Here is a 15,801-nt window from a genome sequence, read left to right as displayed (position 1 = left end):
GGAGAGATCAAGGCAGGGGTACCTCGCGAGGAACCCATGACGCAAGCCATGACGATCGAGACCAGGCGAGCGCCGGCCTGCGCAATGTCCTTGTTTCCCCTTTGGTGCAAAGGGGGCAAGCACAGGCCAAGGCATCAGGCAAAGGTTGCCATTCTGGTGCAACGAGGCCAAGACCAGCAGAGCGGCAGGACAGAGGTCACCATGGAGCCCAAGACGGCGTCATCACCAGTACTTTTGGCAGCCGAAGACCACCTTTGGTCAGGATAATTTGTACTATATGTTCCCCTTCAAAATGGCCAATTGTTGGCGCCCTTCCCGCTCATTATTTGGGGAGAGGCCCAGGGCCTCTATAAATATAGCTAGCCACCACAATGGAGAGGACATCTAGAAATCTGGTAGAACCCTAGCAAAGAGAGAGAGAGAGAGAGAGAGAGAGAGGCGACTGAACTCACCCTAGCAGTTCATCGCACCAGCTCAAGAACACCTCTCGCGAGGTTGTTCTTCCTTTGTACCGATCCTCATCAGCCCCTGAGGCAATCCACCACACCACTCACTGGAGTAGGGTATTACACCACAATGGTGGCCCGAGCCAGTATAAACCTTGTGTCCCTTGCATTGTTCGTTGTTTCCAGCTCAAATCACGCGAGGAGATTGGACATAGATCGGTAGGGGAGAGATCTCCGCGCGCACCCCAGTGTTCGAACCTCAAGGGTCTGCCAGAACCCGAAATCCGACATTTGGCGCACCAGGTAGGGGTGCGTCGGAGTCCTCCCTCCTGACGACCCTCTCTCCCCCGACATCGCATCTCGCCCTCATGGCGGACAACGCGCCGCCCGCTCCAGCAACGGATGCCGACACTGGGGCCAGGGGGCTCCGGGCCTTGGCCCCTGCCTTGCGACAGGTGAAGTGGTCGCGCAAGTTTAGGCCCGAGATGTCGCCGCGCTACGACGGCGCGACGGGCCCGATGATTTCCTGCTGGCGTACGAGGAGGTCGTCCTTAGAGTCGGGGGCGACGATCGGGTGATGGCCAACTGGTTACCCATGGCCCTCACCGGCATCCCGCGCGCGTGGCTCCTCCACCTGCCGGCGGCCTCTATCACCTCCTGGGAGGAGCTGTGCGACCTCTTCCTCGCCCTTTTCGCCGCACCAGCGCCGCCCGTCGTCGCAGCTCTCCTGGGTGGCTCCCAGGCACCACCCTCAAGTAATCACGTCAAGCCGTTCGCCCGCCGGATCGGCACCGCCCCCAAGCGCCGAGAAGCCCCCCGGGCTGGGTGGCGCCCGAGGCCGATCTAACCTTCGACTCGGAGGACCACCCCTTCAACCCCATTGGTTCGGGCACGCTCCCGATGCTGTGCACCCCCACCATCTACCAGGTGGCCGTCACCAGGCCTGGCTCCGCGCGCTTGGAGACCACGGAGGGGGTACCCATCCAGAACGCCGACACCGGTGTCCGAATACCATCTTCCAATATATCAATCTTTACCTCTTGACCATTTCGAGACTCCTTGTCATGTTCGTGATCTCATCCGGGACTCCGAACATACTTCGGTCACCAAAACACATAACTCATAATACAAATTGTCATCGAACGTTAAGCGTGCGGACCCTACATGTTCGAGAACTATGTAGACATGACCGAGACACATCTCCGATCAATAAACAATAGCGGAACCTGGATGCTCATATTGGTTCCTACCTATTCTACGAAGATCTTTATCGGTCAAACCGCAATAACAACATACGTTATTCCCTTTGTCATCGGTATGTTACTTGCCCGAGATTCGATCGTCGGAATCATCATACCTAGTTCAACCTCGTTACCTGTAAGTCTCTTTACTCGTTTCGTAATGCATCATCCCGTAACTAACTCATTAGTCACATTGCTTGCAAGGCTTATAGTGATGTGCATTACCGAGAGGGCCCAGAGATACCTCTCCGATACTTGGAATGACAAATCCTAATCTTGATCTATGCCAACCCAACAAACACCTTCGGAGACACCTGTAGATCATCTTTATAATCACCTAGTTATGTTGTGACGTTTGATAGCACACAAGGTGTTCCTCCGGTATTCGGGAGTTGCATAATCTCATAGTCAGAGGAATATGTATAAGTCATGAAGAAAGCAATAGCAATAAAACTTAACAATCATTATGGCATGCTAACGGATGGGTCTTGTCCATCACCTCATTCTCTAATGATGTGATCCTGTTCATCAAATGACAACACATGTCTATGGTCAAGAAACTTTAACCATCTTTGATTAACGAGCTAGTCAAATAGAGGCATACTAGGGACACTCTGTTTTGTCTATGTATTCACACATGTACTAAGTTTCCGGTTAATACAATTCTAGCATTAATAATAAACATTTATCATGATATAAGGAAATATAAATAACAACTTTATTATTGTCTCTAGGGCATATTTCCTTCAGTTATTGCCATTATTGCTTTCCCCCATCATTGTTGTTGTCTCCACCGTTGTTATCGCTTGGGGTGCCTACCATGTAGATTTCGTAGGTGAAGGTTGTCGTCTACTTAATCGCATGCATGGTGGCTGTAGGTGGCTTGTCTGAGGACGCGCTGACCTCCTGGTCCATGCCGTCGACCTTGTTGGAGGCGCTTGTAGGGATTTGAGTTAAGTCATCAACGTTGGCGACAAAGATGGCCTTAGTTGACATCGGGCCCTCGGGGGGCGAACCCGAACCATGTCTTAAAGTGGGATCCGATGAGGAGCCCTTACTTTCGTCTTGAGCCAGATTTGACATCGAGGGCGGGGCACGCATCTCATGTTGATCCTTGGTCTGGTTTCATACCTAACTCGTGAAGACCAACTCTCTGCGGGAACCCATGGTGTACTCCAAATTGCCGATCTAACAATTCAGCCCAGAGTAAAGATTTCGACCTGGCCTTGGTGACCAGTCGAGTCAGTGAAGAGGGTGATGTGGCCAAAAATGATATGTCCTGTCACAAAGGTCATGCCAGTGTCGATTTGCTCGTCGATCCTGATCCACATTGAATCGTTGCGGCTACTTAGCGGGACCTATATGGGCCACCAATGACGAAGCTAAATCCGACGGATCTTGGGTAGGGGGTCCCGAACTGAGAGTTTAGAGATGATGGTAACGAGGACGCAAGTTTTTACCCAGGTACGGGCTCTTCGGAGAACCATACGCACTGCTTGTGTTTATTTCTTTTGGGTCGAGTACAAAGTACAGATGATCTACCATGAGATTCTATGTGTCTCCTACGAGTCCACTCTCCTCGGTTTATACAAATATCGGGGGCAGGGGTCTAGGGTTACCTCCTACTCGACTACATACATGGAGAATGAGTTGTAGACGATTTATTCCCCATGGACCGCCTGACGTGGCCCGCTCCTGAACCACCATTGGGGTCTTAGGCCCGACCCACCTGGCGGGAGACAACGTGGTCAGGAATCCTCTAGCCGGGACATCATCACAATATGTCGCCGACTTTATGTTTATGTGTGGGGCATCACAAACGCCGACATTGTTGTTGACTGTCGCCGGTGGCTAGAGCCACTCGAAATCACTAGTTAGAGGGTATCCCTTGCAAAGGTCACTCTCACCTTCTCCCGTGGCGATGTGGCGCACTACATGTGTTACACTTGTCACAACCTGAGAGTTTTGTGCTTTTTTCGTTCATTCGTTTCATAAAAATATTTTTATCTCTTGAACTGTACGTCCAAATCACAAATCATTTTCACTATTGTGTTTCTTATGATCAAGATCTTCGAAACTAGACCTCATGTTAGTAGTTGTAGACATTTTTTAAAGGCCGAGAATTGAAAAAAAAATGAAAACCCCGAAAACCTAAAAAAACCTGGAAACAGAAAAAGAAACCGAAAGCACATATGTGTTTTTCATCTTTTGGAAGCACACCTGTGTTTTTCACTTTCTGGGAAGCATAATTGTGCTTCACCGTGAAACACAATTGTGCTTATTATTTTCTGGAAAGTACAGGCATGGAAAGCACAAATGTGCTTTTCGCCGAAGCACAATTCTGCTTTTCCGTGAAGCGCAACTATCTCTTTTCACAAGGTATGCTTCACGTGACAAAAACAGAAATAAAATACATTTTTTTAACAAAAACATAGGGAAAACCAAAGAAAATCCAAAAACCTAAATAAACAGAAAAAACACGTGAAAATAAACATGATCATGTGGATGCGCCCAACGCGTGACACTTGGCTGTGACTGGCGCACCATGCGGCGGCCTCCATATGGCCTCACGCATCTGCCGGGACCCCCTCGCAGGAGTACCCGTTGAATAGTCTTTTTTAGGGGTACTCGTTGAATAGTCACTGCGGGGAGGCACTAGGCAGGGGTGGATCTACAAAATGGACAATGTGGGTTGTTGTCCACCCTAAGATTTTAATTAGATCGGCTCATGGAAATTAAAAATGACGGGCTGGATGAGAAAAAGAAATGCCGAACAAATCTCGTCCGACCTTAACTTCTGGCCCAACAAAAACGCACGAACAATCACATTGCGCCTGCGCGCTAGAAGCTCCTATGCAACGCCCTTGGCGCCGGTTGAACCAACTGGCACTCGCACGCGAAAGCTTATGGATTGGCCCAACTATGTTTTTGTTAAATCCATTGACTGGTGGCCCAGTGATCGTTGACCGTCACCTATCATCCCTTGACCAAGAAGAGTTGACTATTGAGTTTTACAAAAAGAAAGAAAAGGTAACAAAATGTTAAATCTAGAAAAAAAAAGTTCGTGAATTTGAAAGAAGTTCAGATTTTTTTAAAAGTTCACAAAAATAAAAAAATGAATTGTAAAATGGGTTCACAAGATTTGAAAAAATTCTGTAATTTGAAAATTTTCACAAAATTTGGAAAAAAGGATCAAAGAAGAATTCACTGATTTGAAAAAAAAAAGTTCGCAAATTTGATTTTTTTTTCAAATTCTTGAAAAGTTCACGAAATAAAGCGAACAATGAAATAATAATAAATAAAAAGGATAAACGAAAATAAAAGGAGGAGACCGGAAAACTCATGCTGGGAAAAAACGAGAAAACCCGCCCAGAAAAACCGGCAGAATGTTCCCCAAAAAACGGTGACAAAAAGACCTACATGGGCTGGCCCATTTTGATATGTAGTGCTGTGGATGTAAGTAGCGCATAAGGCGCCAATTAGGATTTGGGCTGCGCGCCACTGCCTCCGCCGCTTCTGATCACGACGGCTCGCTACCTGCTCGTCGGTCGCTGTCGCCGCCTGCCTCGCCGCTCCTCCCCGCCCGGCGCCCATCGCCACCTCGCCCCAGCCAGCTGAAATTTCTGATAGGGTTCAATTTTCACCCTCTACGTCGGCCGTTGCTCCGTTAATCAGGGCAGGAAATGGCTCGCACGACCACTCCGCTCTCGGCGCTGCTCCGCGGCCTCTCTTCCCGCCCTTCCCACTCCCCCGCATTCCACGCCGCGCTGCTCAAGTCATCTTCCCTCTCCAGCCCCATCCCGGCCACCGCCCTCCTTACCGCCTACGCAAAAGCCGGCCTCCCAGGCGCCGCCTCCCGCCTGTTTGACGAAATGCCCGTGCGCGACGCCGTTGCCTGGAACGCGCTCCTTGCATGCCATGTCCGTCATGCGCGCTGCGGTGCCGTCGCTGAAGTCTTCCGCGGCATGGCGGCTGCCGGGTTCGCGCCAACGGCCGCCACCCTCTGCACCATGCTCAAGGCCTGTGCTTCCTCCCGCGCAGTCCGCCCCGGCCGCCAGGTTCATGCGCGGACAGTTCTTGCATGCCACGGTGATGTCATTATGACGACAGCTCTTGTTGATCTCTACATGAGCTGCGGCTGTGTCGAGGAGGCGAAGAGGCTGTTTATCCACACGGACTGCCCCAAGGACGTGGCGCTGTGCAACTCTGTTCTTTCAGGATGCGTGGAGAATGGCCAGTTCCGGGAGGCTTTCTTGATGCTGAGGGGAATTGAACTCAATGGAATCACACTGACTTGCGCTCTCACAGCTTGCTCAGCCGCAGCAAATCTGGCATACGGCCTTCAAGTGCACTGCAAGGTTCTCCGATGCGGGTTTGATTCTGAGACTGTCCTATGCAATGCACTTATTGACATGTATGCAAAGTGTGGGCGGACAACGGCTGCACGTGTGGTGTTTGATCGGATGACTTGCAGAAACATTGTTTCCTGGTCTAGCATGATTGATGGTTATAGTCGCCATGGGCATGGCAAAGAGGCTTTGGATTTGTTTGAGGGGATGGAGAAAGCTGTACCCATTGTCTTGCCTAATGCTATTACATTTCTTGCTGTTCTCTCAGCTTGTGGACACTCTGGTCTTGTGGATGAAGGCCGGTCCAAGTTACATCTGATGAAAAGAAAGTATGCAATTGATCCAGGACCAGAGCACTACGCATGTTTTATTGACATGTTAGGCCGGGCAGGACTGATTGATGAGGCATGGGATCTCTACTGTTGTTTACATTCGAATAAAAGTCAGCTCCATGGTGCAATCTGTGTGGCTATGCTGAATGCATGTATGGCTAACATGGATGTGGCAAGAGGAAACATGGTTGCTGAGCATATTATGGAGGTTGATCCACAGAATCCTCGAAATCTTGTGTTAATATCAAATTTTCACGCTGCTGCTGAACAATGGTCTATATCAGATGGATCAAGGAAGGTTATAATGGACAAGGGTCTCAATAAAGAAGCAGCTAGTAGTCATGTCTCCATTGGCTAAAATTAATTTACACAAATATGGAGGTACAGTTCATCGACTTACCTGCATACACTATAAGAGTGTAATCAACAATTGCTTTTTCTTTTAAAACAAACCTACAAATCAATGTTGCTAACTGGTTCGTGGCGGGGCCTTTTTTTATATTTAAAATCTATTATTGCTTGAACCCAGCCTGAAACATTCAGTTTATCTTGGTTCTTAAGTGCTTAACTGGGTCCTACGACAGTTGCGATTATTTGATACGTGTACAAGGACTAAATGTGAACCAGCATAGTGAGGTCACATGATCATCATCTGGAATTGTCAAAAATTGTTTCAGCAAAACTCTATCCTGCACAGATTAGTTTAGGTTTTAAGCATGTGTAACTTGCACACCAAAACAGAGGTGAAATAACCAATTTCAACATCTGCTTAGCTTGATGGTTCCTGGAGATCAAGTTCTGCTGGTACATGAATATAGGCTATGACAGTATTCTGAAATTAATCGTCAAATTTAATATTGGTGGTACTAACTGAAGTACATGTCCTTTTCTGAATATAATGGTGAAGTGTAATCAAAATTTGGATCCTAAAGTGCAGTCATTTATCTGACAAAAGCCTCATTTTACAAGTTTCCCTGGTCCTCCTAGCAGTATAATTACTCCATTTATCCCTTTGTTCAGAACAAGCATCTAACAATACACATGACAGAGCAACACCACAGAGGCTTTAAGTTTCAGGACATGTTAGTATTTTCATAGATAGGGTGCATGTGAACCTGTTAAATCAGCGTAAAGGTACATGTGCTAACAGGTAGTGATCTTGGTTGAAATAATTCCCTATAGATGCTTCTGTAGTCTACAAATCAATATCATGACGAGTACACCTTGTATTTGAACATGCTGTGAATCACTACCTACTTTGCATGACAAGATGAACTAATTGTCTAATTTTATCCTCATGCATGTTGACAAGAACAAGATACTACATGATCGTGGCTTACATGACATGCAACTTGGCTATTCTTGACTTTAGCCTACTGCTATGACAGTTTAGAAATTACATGGTTATGTATTTCTTTGATCAGTCTATTGAACTGAAACACAAAACACATGATAATATAATATTGTCCTTGGCCTGTAGTTTACTTCTATGTGATGCCTTGAGAAGAAAAGGTGAAAAATATGAGAACAGATGCAATGTAATCTGCTCCTAGAAGATTTTACGATGGATATGAAATTGGATATTTCAGTATCCACAACCACACAATAATCTACTCCCTCGTCCCATATTAATTATTCATCCATTTCAGCGTCAATTAATATGGGACGGAGGGAGTATGATGCAATCAACTATTTGAAGTTGCAGGTCAATGTAATTTAATTATACCATTGCTGGTTTACATATTTAAGTGAGTTCGGGCTAATCTTCATGCTATTTCTCACCACACCTCACTAAACTTGTCTCTGAAGTAACATTTATGCAATGGATCATGATAGTTTACGATATATCATTGTACTCTTGCTGCTGGTGCTTCCTTAGGGCATCTCCAGCCGGCCCCCCGGATGCCCCCCACGAGCACTTTTTGGACGCCGGCGCTTAATTTTTCTCCTAGCCGGGACCCCAAGAGCTCAAATAGCGCCGGATTTGGCCGAAGTTACGTTCGGCGATCCCGATCCAAACCCAAAAAGCCGGGGGGCACTTGGGGGCGCCGGCGCTCCTTTTTGCATGCAAAACCCCCACATGTCGGCCTCTCTCCTCACTCTCTCTCCTCTTTTTCCTGCTAGGCGCACCCGTGCATGTGGGAATCTTTCCCTCGCCCAGCCCCGCCTTCTCCATCCCGCCCCGCCGAGCTCGCCGCCCCGCCTGCTCCGCCCGCGCGCTCGCCTCCGCCCCCGCAGCCTCCCCCGCCGGCTCGCGCTCGCGCCCTCCTCTGCTCCTCCAGGTCGCCTCCCCCGCCTCGCTCTGGCTCGCGCTTGCCCCTTCCGCCAGGTCGCCTCCCCCGCCGTGCTCTGGCTCGCGCTCTCGCGGCTGTGTTGCTTGCTTCGGGTGGAAGGCTTTGCTTGGACTGCATGGCGCCGCGGCATGGGCGGGCGCCCGACTCCGCCCCCGCGGCATGCCGGAGCCGCGGCAGCTCGTCCGCCGGCGTGTGGCTGTGGCGTGGCCGGGCCGGAGCTCGCTGTGTGTGGCCATGGCGTGTGGGCGGGCGGGCGAGCGGGCGCGGCGCTGCCTGGGCGGACGGGCGCGGCTGTGGGCTCGATTGTCCTCGCCCTCGTCGTCGGGAGAGCAACAAGGAGGAGGCTTCGGCCCCGTCTACAAGGCAAGCGACCAGCAACCTCCTCCTCCTCCTTGTTGCTCACGCCGTCGTCCTCGCGCGGTGCCTCGGCGACGCCGTCGTCGGGAAGGAGCAGGAGACAGTGGAGGACGCCATGATGAGGTAGGGCGCAGCTGTGGCCTGGACGGCGCGGCGCGGGCGGGACGCGTCTACTATGCCCGCCGGCCACCGCGTCCTGGGCGCCCGCCCCGTCCCCGTGCAGCCCGCTGACGGGGCGCGTCGAGGCGGCGAGCAGCGGGCGCGGCCGCGGTCAAGATGCTCGATGAAATGATGCTGCCTCCGTGGGAGCCCAGCGCTGCTCGTGCTCATGTCCGTGTGGTCTTCCGCCAGGCCTCCGTCGACGCTCGCGCTCCTTCGCTGGCTGGAGGTCGTCGACGCCGCCGCGGTCAAGGTGCTCGACGAAATGACGCTCCGATTGTGGGAGTCCAACGCTGCTCGTGGGGAGGCAACGAGTGGAAGTGGTTTGGCCCCCAAGGCCTAAGTTCTCGCCGGCAGCCCCCCAGGAGGCGAAAAAAGGTGCCTCCTGGGAGGCAAACGGCTGGAGATGCCCTTATCATGCAGCAGAACAAGACACAAGCAAACGCAAGAACCTATGCATGCTGCCCTCAAATACAAGGTTCTACCTTATTGGTTTGGGATCAATTTTGGTTGCGTAGCTCCGTGTAATTTATCCTCGCAGGCATCGATGTGGTCAGCAGGTGGCGACGGTCTCAGTCCTGGTATGCTCCTATGGCGATATGGTGTTACAGCACCCCTTTTGTGTGCCTCTTGCTGCTCACGGTCCTTCATCTCGACCACGCACTGCCTGCTGCTTGCTGTTGCCACCACCAATGAATTGCCGTGGGGTTGGCCGTCCCGAACTTGAGCGATCTCTAGCTAATCTCTTTTCTTCCCCTTGTGATCTTGTGGTCTCTCCTTCCTACTCCTTAGTACCTGACCTTCCTAAGTTACAGACTCACAGCCATGGCACCACGCCACCACCAAAGCTTGGGTTCTGGTGAGCATTGGCACTGTGGTGAGAAGGAGAGGCTCGTCGTCTACTGTTCTTTCTGTTTTCCCTTTTTTTCTAGTGAAAAGGTCTAGGAAAAATAAAGATTTTTTTATCTGTACTGCCTTTTTCACAAATTAAACATTAACCTCGACAAAACCTTGACATTGTCAGTCTATGGAGGGAATCATGGAGAAGACAAGTTTTAACTGTGATTTCAATATCTTGTGGCCTTCGTTAAAATATAAAAACTGATGCTTCTTCTACACATGTTGTGTGGTGATTCATGATATCCTGCAAAGCATCCAATGATGTTGATTGCAAGGAGCAACATGTTTCACACTCTTTTAGATTTCGCACCAAGGGAATTTGGAAATTTTTCGATCTGCCACACAAGAAGAAATGAATGTCAGTGCTAATGAAAAGGTGTAGGGATAATTAAGATTTTCTTATCTGTCTACATTTTCAAAAATTAACCGCAACATTGTCAGTCTATGGAGGGAATCATGGAGAGGAGAAGTTTAACTGAGATTTCCAAATTCTGTAGCCTTCGTTAAAATATTAAAGTGATGCTTCTGTCAAATTCTCAGATGCTCGTGTACCGTTTCACAATGTGATATTTCTTCTCATGCCTACTTAACAGAGATCCAAAAGGTGGTAAGAAAACATTGCTTCATGTAGATAGTCTGTTCAATTTCCATGAATTAAGCTCTTCATGTTTTGGTCATATTTAGTGGTATCATTTTTCATGTTTGTCTCTGCTGAGACAATTATAAGTTATACTACTGGACAAAGATTGTACATTGACACGGACTGCAAAACATACGCAGAAAGTATATATTCCACAACTTGAATCAACTAACATTTGACTGCAGAATCGTCCGACTTGAATGTATGTAGATAAATTGATATTTAGCTCCGAATTTAAAAAAATCAAGCTTACTGATGAAATATTATAGAGATAGCCAACCATTGCACTTACATAATAGTCTATTTTTACACTCCTTTAGCTTAGTTTTGTTTAGTTCTATACTGAACTGCAGATAATGTGGGATTGTTCTTTACCGGAAACTTTGGGATGACCATCAATGACTATCAACGGGCAGAACAATTACATATGTAGTCCAGGTATTAACAAAACAAAACTAGGTTAATTCAAGTGCTTTAAGTTTAGCACAAAATCTTTTTTAAGTGGATCAATCTGGAAAAATATCTCCCGATTTGCCTTTACCAACAGATAATTCATTCAATAACTTTATATTAGAACCATTGGGGGCTACAGTGTTACCATGAACAAACCAATTTACAATTTAGCGCGCGTGTACCCTCTAGTTCAAAACTCTGCATGTAGAGTCTCGAAGATTTGACAGTTGCAACCTACTTATAATCCGTTCAAGTTACCTATCACCACCGCCCATTTCTTTTGAGACCGTCTGATTCAGCAGAGACCGTAATCCACCAATGCCGCCTATCTGAGCCAGTAGCTCTGGAGGGAGAGACTTGCTGATGTGCTGAGGATTCGTGTTTCCTTTGTTTGACTTCCTTAGCCGTTTTATTACATTGGTCCACACCTTCGCAAGCCGTTTGTATTCTTCCAGCATGTCCAAGACATCCTTGACAGGCCGACCAGATCCCCGAGCAATCCGAATAATTCGGGATTCCTTCATCAGCTTCGGATTTTCGCTGTCAAGCTCTACAATGATATTTGGACGTAAGCACAATAAACCACCAGGGTGTTGGTCTTAGTAATATATAAATACGCATGGGTCGGCCCACCAACCCAACTTACCTGCGTCTGTCATGGAATCCATCATCGTCATATACCGCTTTATCTTGGCCTCACCCTGCTTCTCATGTCCTTGTGGCATCAATTCAGAACTAAATCCAGGCAACATGGAGAAGATCTACAAAGATAAAAATAGTCAACATTTGATATGTTGTTCGCTATATCAAACAGCAATCGAGCCCTTGATTTACTGCGGTATTACATTTCACCATACATCCAAGAAAACTGAAAGACTAAAGCAAGCTTACCTGGTCAATAGAGCCAATTTTACCAAGGTTCTGGAATTGCTCGTACATAAGTCTCAGAGTAAAGTTTCCTTCCATCAGTCTCTTCATAAGGTCAGGTTGTTGATCAGCGGGTACGACTTGACGAGCCTTCTTCATCAAGCCCGGCAAATCTCCCATACCTGCCAATTGCACAATGTAAGGAGGCCAGCTAAAGGGAAAACACAGGTAAGACGCCACACCTAATATTTACACTGACCTAATAGGCGACCAACAAATGGTCTCACATCAAAATCTTCTAGCTCGTCTTTGTGTTCTCCAGTTCCAATAAATATCACTGGACTTTTCGTTGCTGCGACACTGAAGAGAAACAAGAACGTTAGGTGTACTATTCTGAAATGTTAATGATGTTATGTACGCTACAGTGCTCTCAGGTTCTGATATGTTAATGTTGTTAATTTGTTATTCAATTCATAAACTAAGAAAGAGCAAATGGCACCAAGAGGGTAGTGTAAGAAAAGGGAAGTGAATACTAACGCGCTAAGTGCGCCACCTCCTTTCGCATGGCCATCCATTTTTGTAACAATTACAGCACCAACCGGAACACTTTGCCTGAATGCTTGGGCCTGAGCAAAGGCAGCCTGACCAATGCTACTGTCCATCACAAATATTACCAGGTCTGGTTTCTGCATGATATCGTCACAATGCAGGTGAGATTTTTTTTTCATTTGGTTCAGGTTATAACTGAAAGTAAGAGTTCTGAGCGTATTACCGTTGCTTCTGAAACTTGGCGCATTTCTTCAAAGAGGGCTGCTTCTTGTTTGTGCCTTCCACTTGTATCTACAATTATGAGATCGCAATTTTCTTTTCTAAACCTCTCCACGCCCTCAGCAGCAATTTTTACTGGATCAGATTCCATGTAGCTGCAGTGACACAACAATTAGTTAAAACAAGAGATAACAAATCATAATATTAGCAGTTGAAGTGATAAGAGGTACTAGTGTACCTTCCATAAAAAGGAACCATGATCTTTGTCGCATTCTGTTTTAACTGATCAAAAGCACCAGCCCTGAATGTATCAGCACAAACCAGTGCTGGTTTGAATCCTATCTTCTGATGATAATGAGCATATTTCATACAAGTGGTAGTTTTCCCAGAACCTCCATGAACAAGATGCTGCCTTGTGAACAGGATATTGTAATCATTGCAACCAACGTGCAGAAGACGTATAGCCGATCATTAGTGAGTCAGTCAACTAAACAACAGAAGCCCCACACCGAAGCCAAATAGTACGATAAGAATGCAATCTAATCACCAAAATGTCTCACTAATTACAAACTGCCCATCCAAGATGATAAAACTTGCAATAGTATATATTTCTTTTGCAACATATCAGGTATCCACCCCAAAGCAACATAAGAATGTTTGATCACTACAACTCCATTTACATGGCTTCTTGCATCACCAAAAAAATCAGCTGGAGAGAATCATATGCCAGTAGCTGTAGCTCGACAAAGTAAACGTAACATGAAGGTGACTAAAGCTTGACCTATGATAATTTGCTTCCATGGCTTGCCCCCCGTTAAATGAACGTATAAACAAGTTGGTAAACAGCTTAATCAGAATTAATCAAGTCACTATGAAAGTTAATATTGTTCTCCTAAAATTTTACCGTGAAATAATGTCCTCCAAAGGAATAACAGATGCTGCATATATATGTTCATTTGTGCGGATGCAATTGCTAAACATCAGGTATATATACCACAAAACAGAATTTGGACAGAATAACGAAGCAGCAGGCAGGGTAGACTGACCTTGCAAACCAACAAACATAACCACGCACGGCTTCCCTTTCTTGGGAGCGAAGGCGGGCTTCCCGGCGTCCAACATGTTGCACAGCTCATCGACGACGGCCTACAGCAACAACGACACACACGGAAGGCGATTCAATCAAGATGACCGCGCATGCAAAACCTCTCCCCGAAATCACACGAGAGAAGGGACATTACCCCCTTGATGACGCGGCGCTTGTCGGTGCCGGCGGCGAGCGTCCCGAGGTCGATGGCGCGCTTGACGCTGGCCTGCATGCCGCGGACCATGTCGAACTGGACGTCGGCCTGCAGGAGCGCGCGGGTGATCTCGTTGAGGCAGTCGCCGAGGACCCTCTCGTCGACGACCGTGGTGCTCGTCATCCGCGCCAGCGCGCGGGAGAGGCTCCCGCCGAGCTGCGCGAGCACCATCTCGCCGGACTCGCGGGGGCGGGGGCTCTCCTCTCCTCTCTGCGGCGAGCGGTTGGCTAGGGCTCGGGGCGAACTGAACCGGGGCAAGACGCGGACCGCGGTGGTGTGGCAATGCTGGGGGTGGGTTTCGAGGGCAGGCCGCGGGGCTATGTATGTATGATGTGCCTTTCACGTAGTCCGTTGCGGTTTGGCCTTCCCGTGTCCATGTGGAGATATGAGTTTTCTCCTTTTGCGACTTTTTTAGGGAATTTTTCTTTTGTGAATTGTTTGAGGGAAAGATTAGTCCGGTCGCTCTTCGCCATGAGCGTTCCTCTGGTTAAATCGAGATTTTGAGATGTTGCACACGGTGTTTCGGCATGCTGCAAACGTGTATGGCGTTTGCTGTGTACCGTGAACAGCATGCCGTGAATACGCCATGCGAGCAAAGAAGCAATAAAAAAGGAGCAGGAAATGATGTATGGCCCAGAATCTGCTCCACCCAAACCTCGACAAACTATCATAAAGCGAGAGAGAGCAGATGCGAGCATGACTAGGAGGTGCTCTAGGCCGATGAAGAGGAAGGCACGGACCAGGAGCTCTAGGCCGACGAAGAGAAAGGTATAGACCGGGAGCTCTAGGCCAACAAAGAGAAAGGCACGGACCGGGACACAAAAAAGGCAAGCTAGGCACCGGAACCTCCAAGCCAATGAGCAGCTCCATGTTACATTGCAGCAACTACCACTAGGGGTGCAACAATGAGGAGATATACACACAAAAATGGCACCAAGCACTTTCCCCTTCCTCTCAAGTCCGCAAAGAAGAAGAGAAGGAACATAGGGGAAGCGGGAAGGAAAGGATATTGCACTAGCGAGAGAGATGATTGAGTGGAAAAGTGCAAATGATATCCTTGATTATAGCCAAGCACTCGTAGGGGTACCATGTGGGTCAGTTTTCTAAACTGGCTGCTCTATTTTCTTAACTTTTATATTTTCCAAAATTTTAAAATTATATCATTATGTATATTATGCAAAAATATGTACAAAATCGTTCCTAATATGAAAAGAAAACAAAAAGGCTACAAATTTTTCCTATTTTTCATTCTATTATATATTAAAACTATTCATGTACATATTATATAAAAATGTTCATTGAACGTATGGATTTGTTCCAGTTTGTGTACTTCACCGTCCAAGTTTGTGTGGAACCCACGCATTTCATATTTAAGTTTGACCATCACTTTGACCAATAAAACATTTATTAAGTACCAAAAAAGCTATACCATTGAATTTCTATCCCCCCCCCCCAATTTTTTTTTATTTCTAATAGTATGATATTTATGACACATGACTCTTACATTATTGGTCAAATTGGCAGTAAGCTAAATCATGAAATAAGAAAGATGGCATGTAAATTAGGACGAAGGGAGTACATAGAAAAAGAGCTAAATATATCGGAAGTCTTAGAAATTGCATCTGGCGGTCAGTTTGACACACAAACTTGTAAAATACATGATTGCAGTCATCAAACTTGTTCGAGCGTGCAAA

At 47.4% G+C, this 15,801-nt stretch overlaps 2 protein-coding genes across 2 annotated transcripts; one reads left to right on the top strand and one right to left on the bottom strand.

Moving 5' to 3' along the window:
• The first annotated feature begins 5,177 nt into the window (after positions 1–5,177).
• On the top strand, positions 5,178–8,071 carry LOC125548701 (pentatricopeptide repeat-containing protein At5g66500, mitochondrial-like). Its single transcript, XM_048712253.2, has one exon. It carries the CDS (start codon positions 5,371–5,373, stop codon positions 6,724–6,726), a length of 1,356 nt encoding a protein of 451 aa, XP_048568210.1. The 5' UTR covers positions 5,178–5,370; the 3' UTR covers positions 6,727–8,071.
• Positions 8,072–11,305: 3,234 nt separating this feature from the next.
• Positions 11,306–14,375, bottom strand: LOC125548702 (signal recognition particle subunit SRP54 2-like). Its single transcript, XM_048712254.2, has 9 exons — positions 14,048–14,375; positions 13,853–13,952; positions 13,045–13,198; positions 12,811–12,961; positions 12,576–12,724; positions 12,298–12,398; positions 12,063–12,220; positions 11,818–11,932; positions 11,306–11,721 (listed from the first exon to the last, which is right to left on the bottom strand). The coding sequence occupies exons 1-9, from the start codon at positions 14,276–14,278 to the stop codon at positions 11,426–11,428; spliced, it is 1,455 nt and encodes a 484-aa protein (XP_048568211.1). The 5' UTR covers positions 14,279–14,375; the 3' UTR covers positions 11,306–11,425.
• Between the last annotated feature and the right edge of the window lie 1,426 nt (positions 14,376–15,801).

Source organism: Triticum urartu, chromosome 3A (genome assembly GCF_056163025.1).
Source record: "Triticum urartu cultivar PI428250 chromosome 3A, HENAU_Tu73, whole genome shotgun sequence".
Lineage (NCBI taxonomy): Eukaryota > Viridiplantae > Streptophyta > Magnoliopsida > Poales > Poaceae > Triticum > Triticum urartu.
Note: the sequence above shows the minus strand (reverse complement) of the source record. Positions and strands in the feature narration are given on the sequence as shown.

Coding starts and splice junctions, on each gene's coding strand:
- LOC125548701 (XM_048712253.2), top strand. CDS start 5,371: ATGGCTCGCACGACCACTCCGCTCTCGGCGCTGCTCCGCGGCCTCTCT.
- LOC125548702 (XM_048712254.2), bottom strand. CDS start 14,278: ATGGTGCTCGCGCAGCTCGGCGGGAGCCTCTCCCGCGCGCTGGCGCGG. Junction 13,953..14,047: donor AGCGCCGCGTCATCAAGGGG/GTAATGTCCCTT, acceptor TTGTTGCTGTAG/GCCGTCGTCGATGAGCTGTG. Junction 12,962..13,044: donor ATGGTTCCTTTTTATGGAAG/GTACACTAGTAC, acceptor GTGTCACTGCAG/CTACATGGAATCTGATCCAG.